Here is a 17,696-nt window from a genome sequence, read left to right as displayed (position 1 = left end):
TATTATTTTATTTATATAGCACCATCAATGTACATGGTGCTGTACAGATTACACAGTAAATAGCAAGACCCTGCCGCATAGGCTTACAATCTAATAAAGTTGTAGTAAACAATAAGGAGGGAAAGAGAATGCAAATGCAATTCAGAGTGCATTGTGTACTTACGTTCTTTGGCATCAGGAGAATTACGGGCTAACATTTCACTTCCCCATTTGTCCCCAGCATAGCTGGCAGGTAATTTGTGTGAGGGGCTGGAAGGTCCAGTTCCCCTTGGACTCAAGTCTCCTTTGTATTTCTGATTACTCTACAAAATAAGAGAAGTACAATGGTGTTTTTTTACCTTTATTATTTCAGTACACAAAGAGATTACTGCCATCTTCTAGGCCCTATTGCTGTGATAAGGAGGTACAAGAGTTAAATTGTCACAGCTTCTCTGCTAGCTTTTTATTGTATTTATTTATTTGTTGCATTTTTATACCACCCAATAGCCAAAGCTCTCTGGGCTTTTTGCACCATCAATGAAGTCTCTACTTTGTTCTGTCATTTATGTGTTCATCCCAGAGATTCCCATCTACCATCTGGTAGGGTGACCATATGAAAAAGAGGACAGGGCTCCTGTATCTTTAAGAGTTGCATAGAAAAAGGAATTTCAGCAGGTGTCACCGGTATGCATGCAGCACCTGATGAAATTCCCTCTTCATCACTACACTTAAAGCTGCGGGAGCCCTACCCTCTTTTGGATCTGGTCACTCTAGTATAGCTCCTGCAGCTTTAACTGTTGTGATGAAGAGGGTGTCATACCAATGACACCTGCTGAAATTCTCTTTTGTACTACAAAGCACACACTAGAGGGTGTTGTGTCATTCAAGGCTATGAGGTGAGGAAGTTTTTAATTATAGACCACATGGTCACCGCTCTCCAGCCATATAATGCTGCCCATTACAATTGTGCAAGAGAAGCAGGAAGCAAAGCCCTGGTAAGGAAACATGATTTCCCCTTAATCTAAAGGAACTGGTAGTGATTAGAGGATCAGACTAGGGCTAGGTTTCAAATCCCTACTCAGCTATGAAACTCACTGGGTGATTTGGGGCCAGTCACTTTTTCTCAACCTAATCTTCCTCACAGGGTTGTTGTGAGGATAAAATGGCGAAAGGGGAGAACCACATATGCCACTCTGAACACCTTGTAACTAATTAATTAATTAATGCATGCATGAAGAGGTTCCTGCAGCAGTAATGCAGTATATATGCACATATATTATTTCTTCAAACACATATATAATTAAGAGGAGTTTGTAGTCTAGCCTGCCTGTTTTTGAAGAGGAACACCGCTGTAGGCTGTAGATATTATCTATGGGATTTGGCGTTGATTTAAATAAGTGCTTAATGCCTCATTGTAGCTAACCAATAGCTAAATCTGACCTGATCAAGTGATCCATAATCCTCCACCTTCACCAGATCCAAGATGTTATATGGGACATAGCCAGCCTGCCCACTTCGATTTCGCAGCTTCCACCACTGTTTATTATCTTCCAACACCTGTGAATAGAAAAATACTTCAGCTGCTGAGAAAAAGTAAGTCGTAAAGGACTTAAATATCTTCTTTGAAGTGCAGGCGCTCACCATGACAGTCCCCACACCCATGCTCCCAAGGAGTGTACCCCTCCCCGCCTTACTCTCTCTGAATTATATGTTTTTTGTAGATGTTTTGTCAAGCGAATGGGTCTTAAAGGCCCATTCAAGAGCAAGCCACCCCAAAATACTTTGCAACCATACAGGGAGAACTCCCAGTATATTGCTGCTGGGAAAATCCATCTGCTCACCCCAGCAACCACTACCATGAGGATCGCAACTAAGCTCAGGAGGACACAGGGAAAGCTGAGGGGTCTGTCAGATGATGTCATCATCCTTGCTCATCAAGACGTCCCAGTGCTTTGATCCTGGGCTCTACTACACCATGGCTTACAACAGGGTGCAGAACCTCTTTCAGAGAAGACCCCGGGGACTACATTCCATGGGTTGGTGGGGCTAAACAACAACAACAACAAAAAAAACCCCAGCATATTTTAGTTTAAAGCTCTTACTGCCAGTAGCTAAACCTGGGGGGAGGCTTTTCCCCATTTTAGAATTGGGGGGGAAATTGCACAAAAGCCAGAAAGCCACCAATGATTGATAATTCTGGGAGAGGAGCAGGGGAAGGGGTGGTCCCTTCTTTGGAACCCTGGAGGGCTGGATTTGGCCCCTGGGGCCTGAGGTTCTGCACCCCCGGCTTATAGGAAGGCCTTGCTAATAAGCAGTACATAGATTTCCATCCACCTTTGCCCTCTTCTTCTGTCAGCACCTTCAGCTCCCTCCCAATACAATTTTATAGAGCTACTTATTTAGAGTGACCATATGGAAAGGAGGACAGGGCTCCTGTATCTTTAACAGTTGCATAGAAAAGGGAATTTCAGCAGGTTTTTGCATGCAGCACCTGCTGAAATTCTTTCTTCATTGCAGAACAGTTAAAGCTGCCAGGAGCCATGTCCTTCTTTTGTATCTGGTCACTCTGGTATCGCTCCTGCAGCTTTAACTGCTCTGCAATGAAGAAAGAATTGCCCCAGGTGCTGCATGCATACCAACGGCACCTGCTGAAATTCCCTTTTCTGTGCAACTGTTAAAGATACAGGAGCCTTGTCCTCCTTTCCATATGGTCACCCTAACTTATTAGAATGGGAGCCATATGTGCAGCTTCCCTCCACCATAACTTTTGTTTCTAAGCTATGGATGCCGCTCACACAGTGCAGGCTCTCTCTTTTAGCAGTCGTGAAGAATAAAGGCTTTTGTACAGCACCACTGCCAGAGGGGACAGAAGGATCAGCGCACAGCAAGGGTGATTAAACACGCCCCCTTTCACCATTATTTTCACCATAAGAATTATTTGCAAGACTGGGCCTAGGAAGAATCTTGGATTGATTCTTTTACCTCTAAAATTTCTTCCTTCTGCACTGAAAGTTCAGTGGCATTTCGAGCAGTGAAGTCATATTGAATTTTGGCATATCTCTTTGACTGGGGCATTCCCTGTGCCTCAAAATTCCTGAAAGAAAGGCACAAAGGAATTATTATAACTCGCCTCCTCTACATGTAGTAATAATAAAAGAATAATGGTGTAATGATTGCAATCTACCATGGCATGTTTAAATCAATAGATAAATCAATGAACTGAGCAACGCAAGCTTACCGTATTTCTTCGATTGTAAGACGCACACTAATTTCAGTACCACCAACAGAAAAAAAAACCTAAGACACACCCACGATTCTATTATTATTATTATTATTTATTTATATAGCACCATCAATGTACATGGTGCTGTACAGAGTAAAACAGTAAATAGCAAGACTCTGCCGCATAGGCTTACAATCTAATAAAATCATAGTAAAACAATAAGGAGGGGAAGAGAAGGCAAACAGGCACAGGGTAGGGTAAGCAGGCACAGGGTAGGGTAAAACTAACAGTATAAAGTCTGCACAACATCAAGTTTTAAAAGCTTTAGGAAAAAGAAAAGTTTTTAGTTGAGCTTTAAAAGCTGCGATTGAACTTGTAGTTCTCAAATGTTCTGGAAGAGCGTTCCAGGTGTAAGGGGCAGCAGAAGAGAATGGACGGAGCCGAGCAAGGGAAGTAGAGGCCCTTGGGCAGGCGAGAAACATGGCATCAGAGGAGCGAAGAGCACGAGCGGGGCAATAGTGTGAGATGTGAGAGAGGAGAGATAGGAAGGAGCTAGACCATGAAAAGCTTTGAAGGTTAACAGGAGAAGTTTATATTGGATTCTGAAGTGAATTGGAAGCCAATGAAGAGATTTCAGAAGCGGAGTAACATGGTCAGAGCGGCGAGCCAAGAAGATGATCTTTGCGGCAGAGTGGTGAACAGAAACCAACGGACTGATGTGAGAAGAAGGAAGGCCAGAGAGAAGAAGGTTGCAGTAGTCCAACCGTGAAATAACCAGTGCATGAACAAGCGTCTTGGCGGAAGAGACAGACAAAAAAGATCGAATCCTGGCAATATTATACAGGAAAAATTGACAAGATTTAGCTACTGCCTCAATATGAGGAATAAAGGAGAGCGAGGAGTCAAATATAAAGCCAAGGCTACGAGCTTCCTTGACCGGAGTAAGCGTAACATCATTGACAGTAAGAGAGAATGAGAGATGAGGAGAAGGTTTAGGAGGAAAAATGAGCAATTCAGTCTTTGCCATATTGAGTTTCAAAAGATGCACCCCATTTTTAGAGATGTTTATGTGGGGGGAAAAGTGTGTCTTAGAATCAAAGAAATAGGGTAGTTTAGTTTGTGTGCTAATTTACCCTCGCCTTCAAATTGTTCAAAGAGGCTTTCAAAACATTAAACTCTTCTAGGCAATGGTAACAAACCTTCACTATTAAACCAATGACTGAAATATAGTTGCGAATTTAAATAAAAAGGATATCTGCTTAGAATAAAATTCTAATTCACAGCAGTTCTCTAGTTCTTTCCTAAAAGTTCAATAAGTTAATGATTACAGCCCTATGCTGAGGCAGGAATATTGGAGCTGGAATGTGTGTTTCGCTTTTGCCATGTTGTGCTGGCTGAAAGAGAAAGCAAATAAAGGCAGAGAATCTCCTGAAGATCTGTTGCTAGGGCATAAACATGCCTCATACTTTTAAGGAGCCATGCTGCACTTCAGCTCTGATTTACTGCTAGTTGGTTATTAAACATCTTTCTAGGTGCTTATATAAATGCTTAACCATAACCTTGGTTCAGTTATAATCAAGACAGTACAAAATATCCCAAAAGGTTAAAGAAGTGGCTGCAAATGAATATTGTAACCAGTTAAAGCCTGCTTTGTTCTGTTGGATGGGAGTCAACCACTCCATGAACGTTGAACTCAGTATTGACCTCTCTCTCTGCAATTTGCAAATTAGTGATGGAGAAAATGCTTAAGTGCTTATAGTGAATGTACATATAATCTGCTAGACTCTGAGCTATTATGACTCAGTTCATTTCCTTTGAAGCCGGTTGCCTTGATCCATCAAGGGAAATGTGCAGAAGCAGACTTCCACATGCACAGCTGGTGCACAACCACATCGCAAAGCTCATTCAAGCCCCAGTGAAGCAACTGAATGCATCTTTTGATATGGATGTGGATGCATATTTCCCATTCAGGACCATCAGTTACTGCATGCCACTTCAAAAAAGAAAAAAACCCTCTCAGACCTATTGTGGCATAAGCTTTAAATGTGAGCGCCACAAGACTATTTCCCTGTGTTTCCTGGTAGAGACTAAGGACTAATCTACACCTGCCGGCATTTCGGCATGGAAGAGGGATCCTTCTGAATGTTCCCCGCTTCTGCGATCGACACTCACGAGGCACACGGCACTGATGGGTACCGTAATATCAGGAGTGCCGTTGTGTGAGCACATGTGCCCGTTAGGCTGCTTGCGCATGTGGATCTGCAGAAGTGGGCCGTGCTGGGCAGATGACGTGGCTACAGGGAGAATTTGATGTTTTTTCTGACTCGTGAGGCATGCGCATGAGCGCAGATACACAACAACACACGGGGAGATAGGAACTCTGTTGAATATGTGCTGCTGCGCAGAGATATGTTTGTATTTTTTAAAAAAACACCTGGTGGTAAAACATGCCAATACCCATCCAAAACATGTGGTAATGGCAGACAGGTCCACTCCTGCACACCTCCAATACCCATGCAAACGCCCCTCACAGCTGATTGGCTGTTTGCTGAGTCCGGAACTCATGGCAAACACTAATGACCTCACAAAGGGGGGGGGGGGAACACACCGCAAAAGTTCTTCGGAACGGAAGCAAGAGAGACGGAAAAAACGCGACAAAAGCAGTCAGGGATATTCCGGGAAAACTGAGAAGTGGAGCCGAGATCACCGCAGGAGCAAGTGAACATCAGGTGCCCCATTAGTCATGACTGCGATACAATCCTGCAATTAATGGCTGGTGTAGACTCTCCCTAATATGATGCCACCTCTGGGATATAGATGCAACTAGTTACACATGATTAGAGCTGGATCATCCCCCCTGTATTATCAGAGGACAACCCTACATGTATTTTTATCACTCACCATTTGCAGGGGTTTAGAGCACTTCATAATATGTTTCACAAGCATGCATCATGCCCTATTAATCTTTTTTTCCTTATACCAACATTTTGCACTGGAAATGTCTCTGGCAATTTTTTATGACTACTACTTTGTTATTATTATTAGTAGTATGGATTCATGTCTTCTGCTGCATGGCCACTAAAAGTCCCTTCAGTGCACTGATAAAAGTGCCTCAAAGCTTTTGTCCGTTGGTTCATTGACAATAACAGATATATACTTCACATTAATGTCTGAACTAGCTATGAGAGTTCTTCTCATGTTCTGCCTTCACCCTTGCTGATTTGGGATCATTTTTGGTGTTCCAGTCAATAAATCCATATAAAACCTTATAGTTAGGTAAAAGATGAAGTCATCTTTGTGAACTGGCATTTGGAATGAAGACATAGGGAGCTTTAACATGCTAGACAGGAAAGGAGGTGGTAATCTTTTCCAATGGTTGTTCTCAAAGAAAAAGTTAGAAATAAGCAGGACAAAGTGAACTATGTTTGAAACATGTAAATACAGAGTGAGTCATCGGAAAGAACGGTTGAGACTGGTAGAATGGAAACATCCAGGAAAGTTTCCACTCTCTACAAACCCAGTTAGGCTCACAATACACCTTGTAGGAAGATGCATAGATGAGAGTGACCCACATCTTCTCAGTAGCACGTAGCTGAAAAAAATGGTTTGATGTGACATAATTGTGCTAGCATGTCTGCTCCCCATGCATGTAGCACTGATGGGTGTGTGTGACACAGGCCACAGCTAGACCTAAGGTTTATCCTGGGATCATCCAGGGTTCACCCTTGCCTGAGCACAGGATCCCCTGTGTGTCACCTAGATGAACAGGTTTGACCCCTGGATGATCCAGGGAAAAACCTTAGGTCTAGCTATGGCTACAGTTACACATTGCAGGGAGCAGTACCAACATGTCTTTTTTATGTAATCTGGACCTTACTGTGACTGAAATATAGCCAGGACAAGAGATTCAGTAAGGCCTTTCCCAGTCAGTCACCATTAGGAAGTGCACAGTTGCTAGATCTGTTTTTTTTTGGGGGGGGAGCCAGTATCTTTCTTTGCAGCAGGGATTCTGTTACTGGAATGTTGCTTTTCCCAGCATTCCATTTGCATCTGAAAATGAGATCCCTGCCTGGTGCATCCATTGCAGCTGGAGAGTTCTATGGATGTTAGTCAAGCATGACTGTGTCAGTGGAGCACTTAAAAAACACAGCAAGGCACCTTTTGGCTTAATTCTTTTAATTTAGGGTGTGAGTTACTCTCACCTACACCACAGTGCATGTTCTGTAATTTGGGCTATGATGAACCCCATCTATATGCAGGGATAGAAGGCCCATGTACAGGAGGATAGGAAGCGGGGGGGGGGTGAGGGCGGGGGGGGGGGGAGAAAAGGACCCAAATCCTCTTCCTTTCTGACTGCTCAATCATAGCTCATAGTCCCTTTCCTGGGCATATTCAGTAACCCAGGCTCATGTATAGGGATGTATGGAGTTTGTTAAATCCATTCTGTTTGTGTTTCACAGACAGTCAGGTGTCTTTCAATCTGTCATCTGCTCATTGACGGAATCAGACTTTTAAAACCAGAATTTATTTCTACGTGTGCAAATTCACATTGGCACTGATTTGCATTAGTTAATGCAGATTAGTTCGAGTACGCATGTCTGCATTAGTGCTAATGCACACTCACACAGATTCCCACCCACCCCAAAGTGAAAAACTGGTCTGCAAGTCCATGGAACCCACACGACTTGGAAAAAGTCGGTCCACTGTGGAATCCTCAAGCTGGATTCATAGAGCTCCATCAGATGAGCTTTTTAGTGCACGCTTGTTACTGGGCACTCATGGATTTTCGTGGGTCCCTCTCACAACGTCATCTGCCTCCCACGTGGCTTCCACCCCTTCTAGCCTTCTTTGCACCACAAAAATACACCCCAGTAAGTCTGACTTATTTTTAAAGACAGAAGTTGCCGCAATCTCCTGCTGTGTGCAGGAGAAGCAGCGGGATCAAAACGGCCCAATGAATGGGCCACGTGCACATTGTTTACTTCCTCTTTCAAAAGAGGAAGTAATGAGGGACAAATGTGCGGGCAGAGAAGCGACGGTAAGCAAACACGATTTCTCCCTGTGTGATGACACTCATAGAAATCTGAACTCATTTGAATCCGTTTGCGGATTTCTCAGACATCCATATTCATGTACAAAGCTACTACTCTTATTGCAAGTAGGCTGCATAGGGCCAGCTCTAGCTTTGAAGGAGCCCTGGGCATGGTGCCTGCTGAGCTGGGTCCCCCCTTCCCCCCTGAGTTCCTATTCCCTCATCACGTCTGGGCTGGCTTACACCCTCGGGGGATTTGACCATGCACTGGTGAGAGGAGGGATGGAGAAGAAGCACCCCCACCTGCACTACTCTGAGCTCTAACACAGCACCTTTACTATTATTTTTACTTTCCTGGTGCTGCATTGAGTGCCAGGAAATAAATGTAATTCAAGGGACCAGCCAGGGAGCCCAAAAGAGCACAGATGGCAGTGCTTCTCCCTCATTACTAGCTGCCAGCCACTGCTCTTTCCCTGCCACCCCCCACAATCTAGAGAAGTGCAGGCATTGCTTCCCCCAGGGCTCCATGTGCACCACTTTGGACAGGCAGTGCAGCAGCAGTGGGCAGCGGCTAGCAACAGAGGAAGAGCACCACCACATGTGCTACACTACACTGGGCTCCCTGGCTTGTTTCTGCCATTGCCAGTTGCCCAGAGTGGCATAGGCAGAAGAACTCCACCTCCATTGCTGGCCTGGCTGGGCACAGTGCTGCCACCGCACTCAGTGCCTCTGGACAGTGATGGACATGTTGGGAACGGGGCCCAGAGGTAATGAGGAGAAGGAAGAGAATAGCTGCAGCAGCACTTCTCATTAAAAACAAATGTATATTTTTGAAAAAAAAGAGGCAGCTGGCATCAGTCCCAGTGGGCCCTGGCATTTGCCTGACCATGCCAGGTGCTGGCATTGGGCCTGAACCTGCACACTGGCTATTCAATTTTATGCACTAGAAATTACCTATTTACATGTTGAGCAACATGGTGAGTGAAGGCATCCACAGCTTGCATTTGATCAGATGTCTGGACAGGCTTTAGGTTACGACTGGAATAGCCGTTAGGGGATGACAGCTTTGAAGAGAAAACAGAGAAAGAACATTATTACCAGACGGAAAATGGCAGGCCCCAGAGGAAGGTGCACACGCTTATCCTTCAAAGTTATGACAATTAAATATGGAACTATAACTTGAGCCTTTTTTCTTGGAGAAAAGGTGCCAGAAGTGGGGAGCCTTTGTCTGCCAAGAAAAGCAAGCATTTGAAGATCTCTGAATGCAAATGAGAGGAAACGAGACTAATGATTTACCAGACAGTGCACTCTGGGTTTTTAATTAGGACAAAGCAGATCAAATGGCAGCAAGAAGGTATATATTTGAAGATGGGGGCACAAAATAGTGGCCACATGTGCTTTAAAAGGACTTGGGAGTCACTGCAGCACAAAGGGCAGCCAGTGTTTCACTTCTGGGACAGGGATTATAGTCAACAATGAATACTGAACAAATAAATATCTCAGTATTTGCCATTAAAACGTGGCGTTTTTGAGTCATGCAATATTTTTAAAAAACCCACAACCACAACACGGTTTACTTTTCAGATGTATTCTGTAGAATTTCTAACAGCTGCTGCTACTGTTTGCCTGAAGCAGGTAGTCACAAACGGTAACTTCTTTTATATTGTATTTTGTATTCATGTTTTTACATTGTTGGTTGTTTTATACTTTTCATGGGTTTAATTTTTGTGAACCGCCCAGAGAGCTTTGGCTATTGGGAGGTATAAAAATGTAATAAATAAATAATAAATAAATAAATAAAAGCAACATTGGAAGCCACCTTTTGCCAGGTCAGTCTGTTTGTCCACTTAGCTCTGCTCTGACTGGCAGTGGCTCCCTGGGGTCCCAGGGAGAGGTCTTTCCAGTCACCTGCTAGCTTATTATTATTTTTAACCAGGATATGCAAGGGATTGAACCTGGGACCTTCTGTATACAGCACTACCACTGAGCTATGGTCCTTCCTCAAATATGGCTTCATGACCAACACCATTTTTATCCCAGTCATTTTTGAAACAAAAATACTGTAGAACTGGCATAGGGAACCTCTAGTTATGGAATCCATAACCCCCTTTCCCTCTCTCAACACTGGAGCTAGGGAAAGGGCTTTCCTACAATCTGCTGCCCTTTTCCCTCCTCAGCACTGAGAAAGGGTGCCTCTCAGCAAAAATTGATTTCCATGGATCAGATGAGGAGGTAGTTCTAGGAAGGGAGTGTGTGTGTGTGTGAATGATGAATTGTGTGTATGTATATGAATAGTGTGTGTGTGTGTGTGTGTGTGTGTGTGTGAACGGGGTGCATATGTTTGTATGGATGGTATGTGTGTGTGTGAGAGAATCAGATGTGTCTGTGTGTATGAATATGTGGGGGGCAAAACCAGCATTGGGCAGTTACCCCCAACATCTCAGCCTTCAGGCTGAAAAAGGTTCCCCATTTCTGCTATAGAAACTACTGGAGTTCTGATATGGGGATGCTGCTGCTGGGATTCTTCTATTCCAGGCAAATACATTTATAGCCTCCAAGGGTCTGATTCTTTCCTGCAATAGCAATAGATTTTTATTTTATAGACGAAATTCAACCAATATAGCTTCATTATATTAGTGAAATGGAGTAGAAAAGTTCAAAAATATGGGCAGTATCCAGCAGAGATGCTCCACTGATTCCATTGCACTCAAAACGAGCGCCGCTGACCTGCCCCAATCCGGAAGTGAGCATTTCCACTTGTTTTGGGTTATTTTTAGATAATGTCATGGACACAGTAGGGTACAACCCAATGGCCTCAGTTGAACTATATGCATTCACAGTAGTAGGTTGCTGCAGAGTGCTGTCCAGCAATCAGAGCGAAGAACCTGCAGTGCCAGTCAGATTATCAGTGGTGGCATCATTCACTTGTTTGGAAGAAGGAAACCTTCATTCTCTCTCTTTCTCCCAAATTGCTGATAAGCATTATTGCCAGCAATCTCACTGGCCTGGATAGAATTATAGAATCATAGAATAGCAGAGTTGGAAGGGACCTACAAGGCCATCGAGTCCAACCCCCTGCTCAATGCAGGAATCCACCCTAAAGCATACCTGACAGATGGCTGCTCAGCTGCCTCTTGAATGCCTCTAGTGTGGGAGAGCCCACAACTTCCCTAGGTAACTGGTTCCATTGTCATACTGCTCTAACAGTCAGGAAGTTTTTCCTGATGTCCAGCCGGAATCTGGCTTCCTTTAACTTGAGCCCATTAGTCCATGTACTGCACTCTGGGAGGATCGAGAAGAGACCCTGGCCCTCCTCTGTGTGACAACCTTTTAAGTATTTGAAGAGTGCTATCATGTCTCCCCTCCATCTTCTCTTCTCCAGGCTAAACATGCCCAGTTCTTTCAGTCTCTCTTCATAGGGCTTTGTTTCCAGACCCCTGATCATCCTGGTTGCCCTCCTCTGAACACGCTCCAGCTTGTCTGCGTCCTTCTTGAATTGTGGAGCCCAGAACTGGACGCAATACTCTAGATGAGGCCTAACCAGGGCCGAATAGAGAGGAACCAGTACCTCATGTGATTTGGAAGCTATACTTCTATTAATGCAGCCCAAAATAGCATTTGCCTTTCTTGCAGCCATTTCGCACTGTTGGCTCATATTCATCTTGTGATCTACAACAATTCTAGTTCTTTTCAGCATTGTACATAGCACCCATTTGTGCAGTTCTCTTTTGCAATTAAGAGAAACTCATGTAAGCTTGCTTCTGCGTACATGTGGCACTAGCTAGATTGCAGTGAGTTACTCTAGAGAAACAATAGCTCTCAGTGGCCTGGTTCTCATGACCAAAATAATCCAATTACTGTTGTCAGGTTATTGCAGGGTTGCTTCCCCCTCCATCAAGCCATGCTGCCCAGATTTGGACAACACGACAAACCCCCAAGGCAGTGATGATAAAAATCATACCCTGCACACACCACAATTTAAATATGCCTTAAAAAGACATACTGACCTGGTTCACACAAACCAGGCCAGTATGTCTTCGATCATGCATTCATCTGAAAAACAGTAGCAATGTGCATTTTTAAGGAATTTATTTATTTGCTTGGATGCTTGCAGAGTATTTGGCTCATGATTTGAGTTAGTTGAAAGTAAAAAGAAAAAAAAGGGGGGGAAGGAGGCTTAAGATTGAAACTCACTTCTTCTTGCAGGTGGCCAATATCTATTTCCCAAGGGGCTCCACGGAAGATTTCCAGGGGTGGCTCCCATCCATTCCGGAACTTTGGAAGGTAGCTTGGGACGTTGGCATCTCTTGGCCACTCAGCTCTTGGGACACATATTAGGAAGAAGTTTATTTTACATGCAGCAAGCACCATAGGTCATAATTTTCTATTCTAGGGTATAGTTACAATTCTCAAAATACAACACATATTTTGAAAGTCAGCATTCTGGTTTCTTGATATTCTTAGCTCACTTAAAATTTCCATCAGGACCAAATAAGGCAGGAAATTGGCAGTTTCCTCCCAGCAAGTTAAAGATGAGATTGCTGCTCATAGTGTGGACATTTGTCCCATCTTTTGACTTTGATAAACAAGTTTTGCAGGTTTTTGTATGGTTTCAAACTCTTGATCAGAAACAACAGTGGTGGTAGTTGGAGGCGGGTTGTGGGGAGGGAAATATACAGTATATAGTGTACACAGAAGAAATGCCTCTATCAAACCACCTCCAGCTCTCTCTTAACAACGGTTGCCAGTCTAAAATACAAAGAAATACAGAAATGCAGGATTGTCCGCTTCAGAGGATCCCTTTGGAAACCTTGCTATAAAGAGCTTTTGTATTATGAAGAGTTTTTGTATGCGGACAGAGGGGAGAGGAGCGAGAATCTGTCATTAGATTTTAGGCCAACATTGCAAGTTGAGAACAGGGTAGGGTTAACATGCCTGTCTGGCGCTGGACCAAGCATACAGGCCCTGCCCCCTATATCCCAATGTGGGCTGGCCCTAGCCTGCCCCTTCAGTTCAAACTCAGTTGTCATCTTGAGTGGCAAGCTCTACTTCTGCCGTCTTGATTACAAGTAGACCTCTCCAGCACTATCAGGGGCCCTGCTTTATCACTCACATTTGACCTCCCACTCGGTAGAGTAGAACTCCCCTTCGGATCTTGCTGCTCAGCACAGCAAGGTCTGAACTGAGCGGGGAGAGAATGGTGCACACTGGGATAACATTTTCTAACATAATTACCCCATTTAATACTTCTGTTCCAATGGTCTGTCAATGGACTTTGCTCTTCACCAATGTCAGCCAACTCAAGGGCCTTTCTTAGTTTGCTCTTTGCCTCCGCTTTCACTTACCTTGACCTTGTCCACGCCTCTCCTAAGGACTCCCATAATGCCATCTCCTTTGGTGTTAGATGTCCTTTCAGGAAATCTGTGGTATCTTTAGAAAGAAGTGGGCTGATGACAGACCTTGCAAGATCAGGACCTCCGCAGCTATTTGCAATCTGGATTACATATGAGAAATCACAACAGATAATTTCCAATGATGTTTCAAAATGTTTGAGAGGAAACCCATTTCCAATTCTCTGCTTAAAGCAATACATTGGGAAGCTAATGGAAAGCTTGAAAAAAATCAGGGAATCCAAATTCAGGCTGTGTAAACATGTCAGCTTTTTTACTGCATCAGTTTGGGCTGTGAACGCTTCAAGTGAGCCATTTCCAAAATAATGTTATTGTAGATTCACAGAATGGTTCCTGGAATGAACCCTATAGCTGTTTACACGTCATAATATAGTGTTGGCATGGGTCAAATACATTACCTGAATATACCCCTTCATTTTAGCTGAAAACAGACTTGGCAAGGTTAACATGAAGGAGGTTTTCACTTTAATCATCACTGCATAAACAAGTTGTTTTGCCAAACACTTCCATATCTGGCCCAGTGCCTATTTTTAGGGAGCAGTAAACTGTGTTACACATGAGCATTTATGGCCAAACATGGGCTGCACAAGCCACATCATGATGCCATTCCAGGAGATTTTTTTTCTTTTTGTACAGCAGTTGGGTGATGAACTGGAACTAATGTACTCTCCGGATTTTTTAAAATGCCAATTTTGCTAGCTGCTCACAGCATGTTTGCCTTTCTAATGTTCATGTTTATGGCATACATATAGCAGGAAGCAGCTCCAAATTTATTCCCACATTAAACTTATTCTGGATATATGAAAAAAGCACCCTGAGGCCAATCTACACTAGCATTTTATTCCAGTAGTGTAATGTCTTATGTGCCCTGTCACATACAGGGCACATAACACACTCCCCAAATTGTTGTCCTGTCACTATTTATTTATTTATTTATTTATTACATTTCTATACCGCCCAATAGCCGAAGCTCTCTGGGCGGTTCACAAAAACTATTCCATGTTTCCCCAAGCTCTTTTTTTAAAATCATATTTGTTCAGTGCTTGCAGTTTCCACGCACAATAAAGACATGTGTGTTCCAATCTGGTGATATTATAACTCTTACAAGCAAGAGTGGCTAAAAAGGTTTAGAACATGTTTTCCAATGTTTTTTTATCACCCTTCCCCCACTCCCATCTAGGTTCTATATTTCTTTCTTCTCCTCCTCCTTCCTTGCACTGATTTTCATGGGATTTGTGAGCAGGAAATCTATTAGTGTGTGTGTGTGTGTTTCATTGTTGACTTACAAAGCTGTGCAGCAGTGAACAACCACATGCATTCTTTTTAAACCCCCATCCCTGCGTGGCATAGAATATGCACATGCAGTTAGCAGACTCAAAAAAGCAAAGCAAATTGAAACGGCAGCATGGCCTCCCATTTCTCCTGCAATTGCAGAACTATACTGTGGCAGGTGGACGTCAAAGGTTTGCACCAAGTGCAGATTTTTCCCATCACAGTGCAGAAACTGCATCTGATGGGACTGCAATTCTTAGGTGAAGTCTTGCTGATTTAAGATGCCTCAAGTTAAAATGCAGGTGCAATTTTGCCTCGCTTTGCACTTCAAGAGCACCGTTTTTCCCTTTAAGCTTCTGTGCATCTCTTCTCAGTGCCAGCCCAGAACCAAGGATTAAAAGCTGTCATCAGAAGGTCATAATCACAGCTGTATCCTCTTGGTTAGAATTATTTGTATAATTCACAGATCACATAAAGTCTGTTCATACGTTACTTTGAAACAGAGTTTTTTTTTCCTTTTCCTGCTCTTAGGTGCTACACAAATCAGATATCTGTTTCTCCACAGAACTATGAGCACGATTCATTAGAGATGACACCCTTGCTATTTCATGAACACATATTCAGGGATAATCCAGATCAATTAAGTGTTTCTGACCTTGCCATGAGTCATTTACCCTTTTCAACCTCCCAGCGTACTCCTTTGAAACTAATTGGAGGTTGCTGTCCTAGGATAGTTGAAAATGCAAACAGGATATAAACAGGTTACACCTGTCTAAAATGTTTTTAACATCTATTAATTAATTTATGAGTGATTTCTGAATGGAACCTTAATATTAAGGGTACCGCTAACTGAGATATTCATCTCTGTGGCTGTTGATGATTAGGTAGTAATACAAAAGGAAGAAAGAAGAGATTATAATTAAGATTATACCAATTCCAGTGGTCCAAAAAGGAAATGCACCAATTCCGAAGCACTTGGATTCTGGATATGCTTTCTCAGTTTGGCCTGAAGAGAAAAAATAAAAATAAAATCAGGTTTAATCTAAATTTGTGGATTCTATGTTCAAAGATGATATAGTGATACCACTATTTTCTTGTGCTTTCATAGCAGAAGAATAAAACCAGGAAAGCAGAAATGTTTGGTGATAATTCCAGAACTTGAAATAGGGATGACAAAAGAAGTCAAGTGGCACAGGAGTCCAACTCTGCCATACTTGAGAGAGATTATTTAGTCACCCTTCTATAAAACTGAAGGGCCTTTATTAAGGCATCATGGGTTTATTTTTCAGAACACCATAAATCAGTTTTGAAACTCTTGGCCATAAAACTCTGGACTATTCCAAGATGTGGCGATGCCCTATAGCTTAAATGGTTTTTTTAAAAACCAAAAAAAAAAAAAAAAAAAAGGATTAGAGCAGCCCTCTCCAACCTGGTGCCCTCCAAATGTTTTGAACTTCAATTCCCATCTCCCCAGCCAGCATGACCAATGATCAGGAATGCTGGGGATTGCACAAGGTTGGAGAAGGCTGCATGAGACAAATTCATGGAGGACAGGCAGAACAGCAACTATAACCCACGATAATACATGGAACCTCCATGTTCAGAGGCAATACAAGCTTCATCCGCCGAGCATTTTACTGCACACTCGTTACTGGGCACTCACGGATTGCTCACATGACATCGTCTGCCTCGCTCGCCCCTTCCGCCCTTTGTTGCGCCGTAAACACCACCCCTCCCCCAGAAAAAGTCCGGTTGCTGCTCTTTCCTACTGGACTGAATGGGCCTAATTACTTCCTGTTTTCAGGAGGCAACTTCGGAGCGATGATAGATGTGATAGGGCTTTTAGACTCTGAATACCAGATGCTGAGGATAAACAACAGGGGTGGCCATCACCTCTTCTGGAGGCATCTGGCCAGTCACTATTAGAAACAGGATGCTGGACTGAATGGCTCCTGCTCTGATGCAGCAGCACATGATTTTATGTTCTGTCATAATAACTGGAAACATCTGAATACTTCGTGAACATCCCTAGCTACTTCCCAGTAAGCTATCCAGCGTATCACAGACAATGTTGCATTGAAGTCTAAAGTATTCCTGATATTATTTATAGAACACCTTCAATTTACATGCCACTGTAAATTGAACACAAGCTGAAAAACTGTTGTGTTCATGTCCTCCTTGTGGGCCTCCCATTGGGGCATCTGGCTGACCACTGCGGGAACAGGATGCTGGACCAGATAAGCCTTTGGTCTGGGGTCCAAGAAGGTTCTTCTTACGTTGTCATGTTCTTAAGGGAGTTACGATTTAAATATTAGTCAGGATTCTTATGCTTGATTTGTACAGAGTTTGTTTTAGTTGTGGAGTGGGGGTTGTCTTAATGCGATTGCACCAGTTGCAGGTCACACATTGGCGCATCCACAGCCTCAAATATTTGTATTTGAAATGGGCTGTACTGCAAAGGAAGAACAATGAGAGGGATTGACAGGAATGTCAAATGGATTGTGCTAGCAGCTAACAGCCGTTCAGATGAATGCACCTTTTATTTATATTGCTGAGGATTTGCTGTAGTGGCAAACAAAACCTGTCTTTGTTACAATGGATACTGTGGCAGCTCAGTACACTCTGCCTAGCCTTCCTCTTGCTAGTTAACTATTTCTGCTATATGTGATATTGTGGCAATTGAGGACCTGCAAGTGGGTGGGTGGGGAATGAGTTCAGAAAGGGCTCATGGCATTGACATTTCTTTCACTCTGCAGGAATTGAAATAACATCATAGGGG

The 17,696-nt window shown here is 43.3% G+C and overlaps 1 protein-coding gene across 1 annotated transcript in view; it reads right to left on the bottom strand.

The window, feature by feature from the left end:
- Positions 1–17,696, bottom strand: part of EPS8L2 (EPS8 signaling adaptor L2) — a 110,634-nt gene that overhangs the window by 8,004 nt on the left and 84,934 nt on the right. The window contains exons 12-18 of the mRNA XM_063117080.1: positions 15,849–15,923; positions 13,580–13,728; positions 12,429–12,555; positions 9,189–9,298; positions 2,962–3,073; positions 1,420–1,536; positions 164–302 (exon numbers count right to left, since the gene is read on the bottom strand). Of these exons, the coding sequence (XP_062973150.1) occupies positions 164–302; positions 1,420–1,536; positions 2,962–3,073; positions 9,189–9,298; positions 12,429–12,555; positions 13,580–13,728; positions 15,849–15,923 (829 nt within the window). The remainder of the gene's footprint in view (positions 1–163; positions 303–1,419; positions 1,537–2,961; positions 3,074–9,188; positions 9,299–12,428; positions 12,556–13,579; positions 13,729–15,848; positions 15,924–17,696) is intronic.

The sequence above is a fragment of the Elgaria multicarinata genome, chromosome 2 (assembly GCF_023053635.1).
Source record: "Elgaria multicarinata webbii isolate HBS135686 ecotype San Diego chromosome 2, rElgMul1.1.pri, whole genome shotgun sequence".
NCBI classification, from domain to species: domain Eukaryota; kingdom Metazoa; phylum Chordata; class Lepidosauria; order Squamata; family Anguidae; genus Elgaria; species Elgaria multicarinata.
The sequence above is the reverse complement of the archived record's forward strand: the minus strand, read 5'-3'. Positions and strand labels throughout refer to the sequence as shown.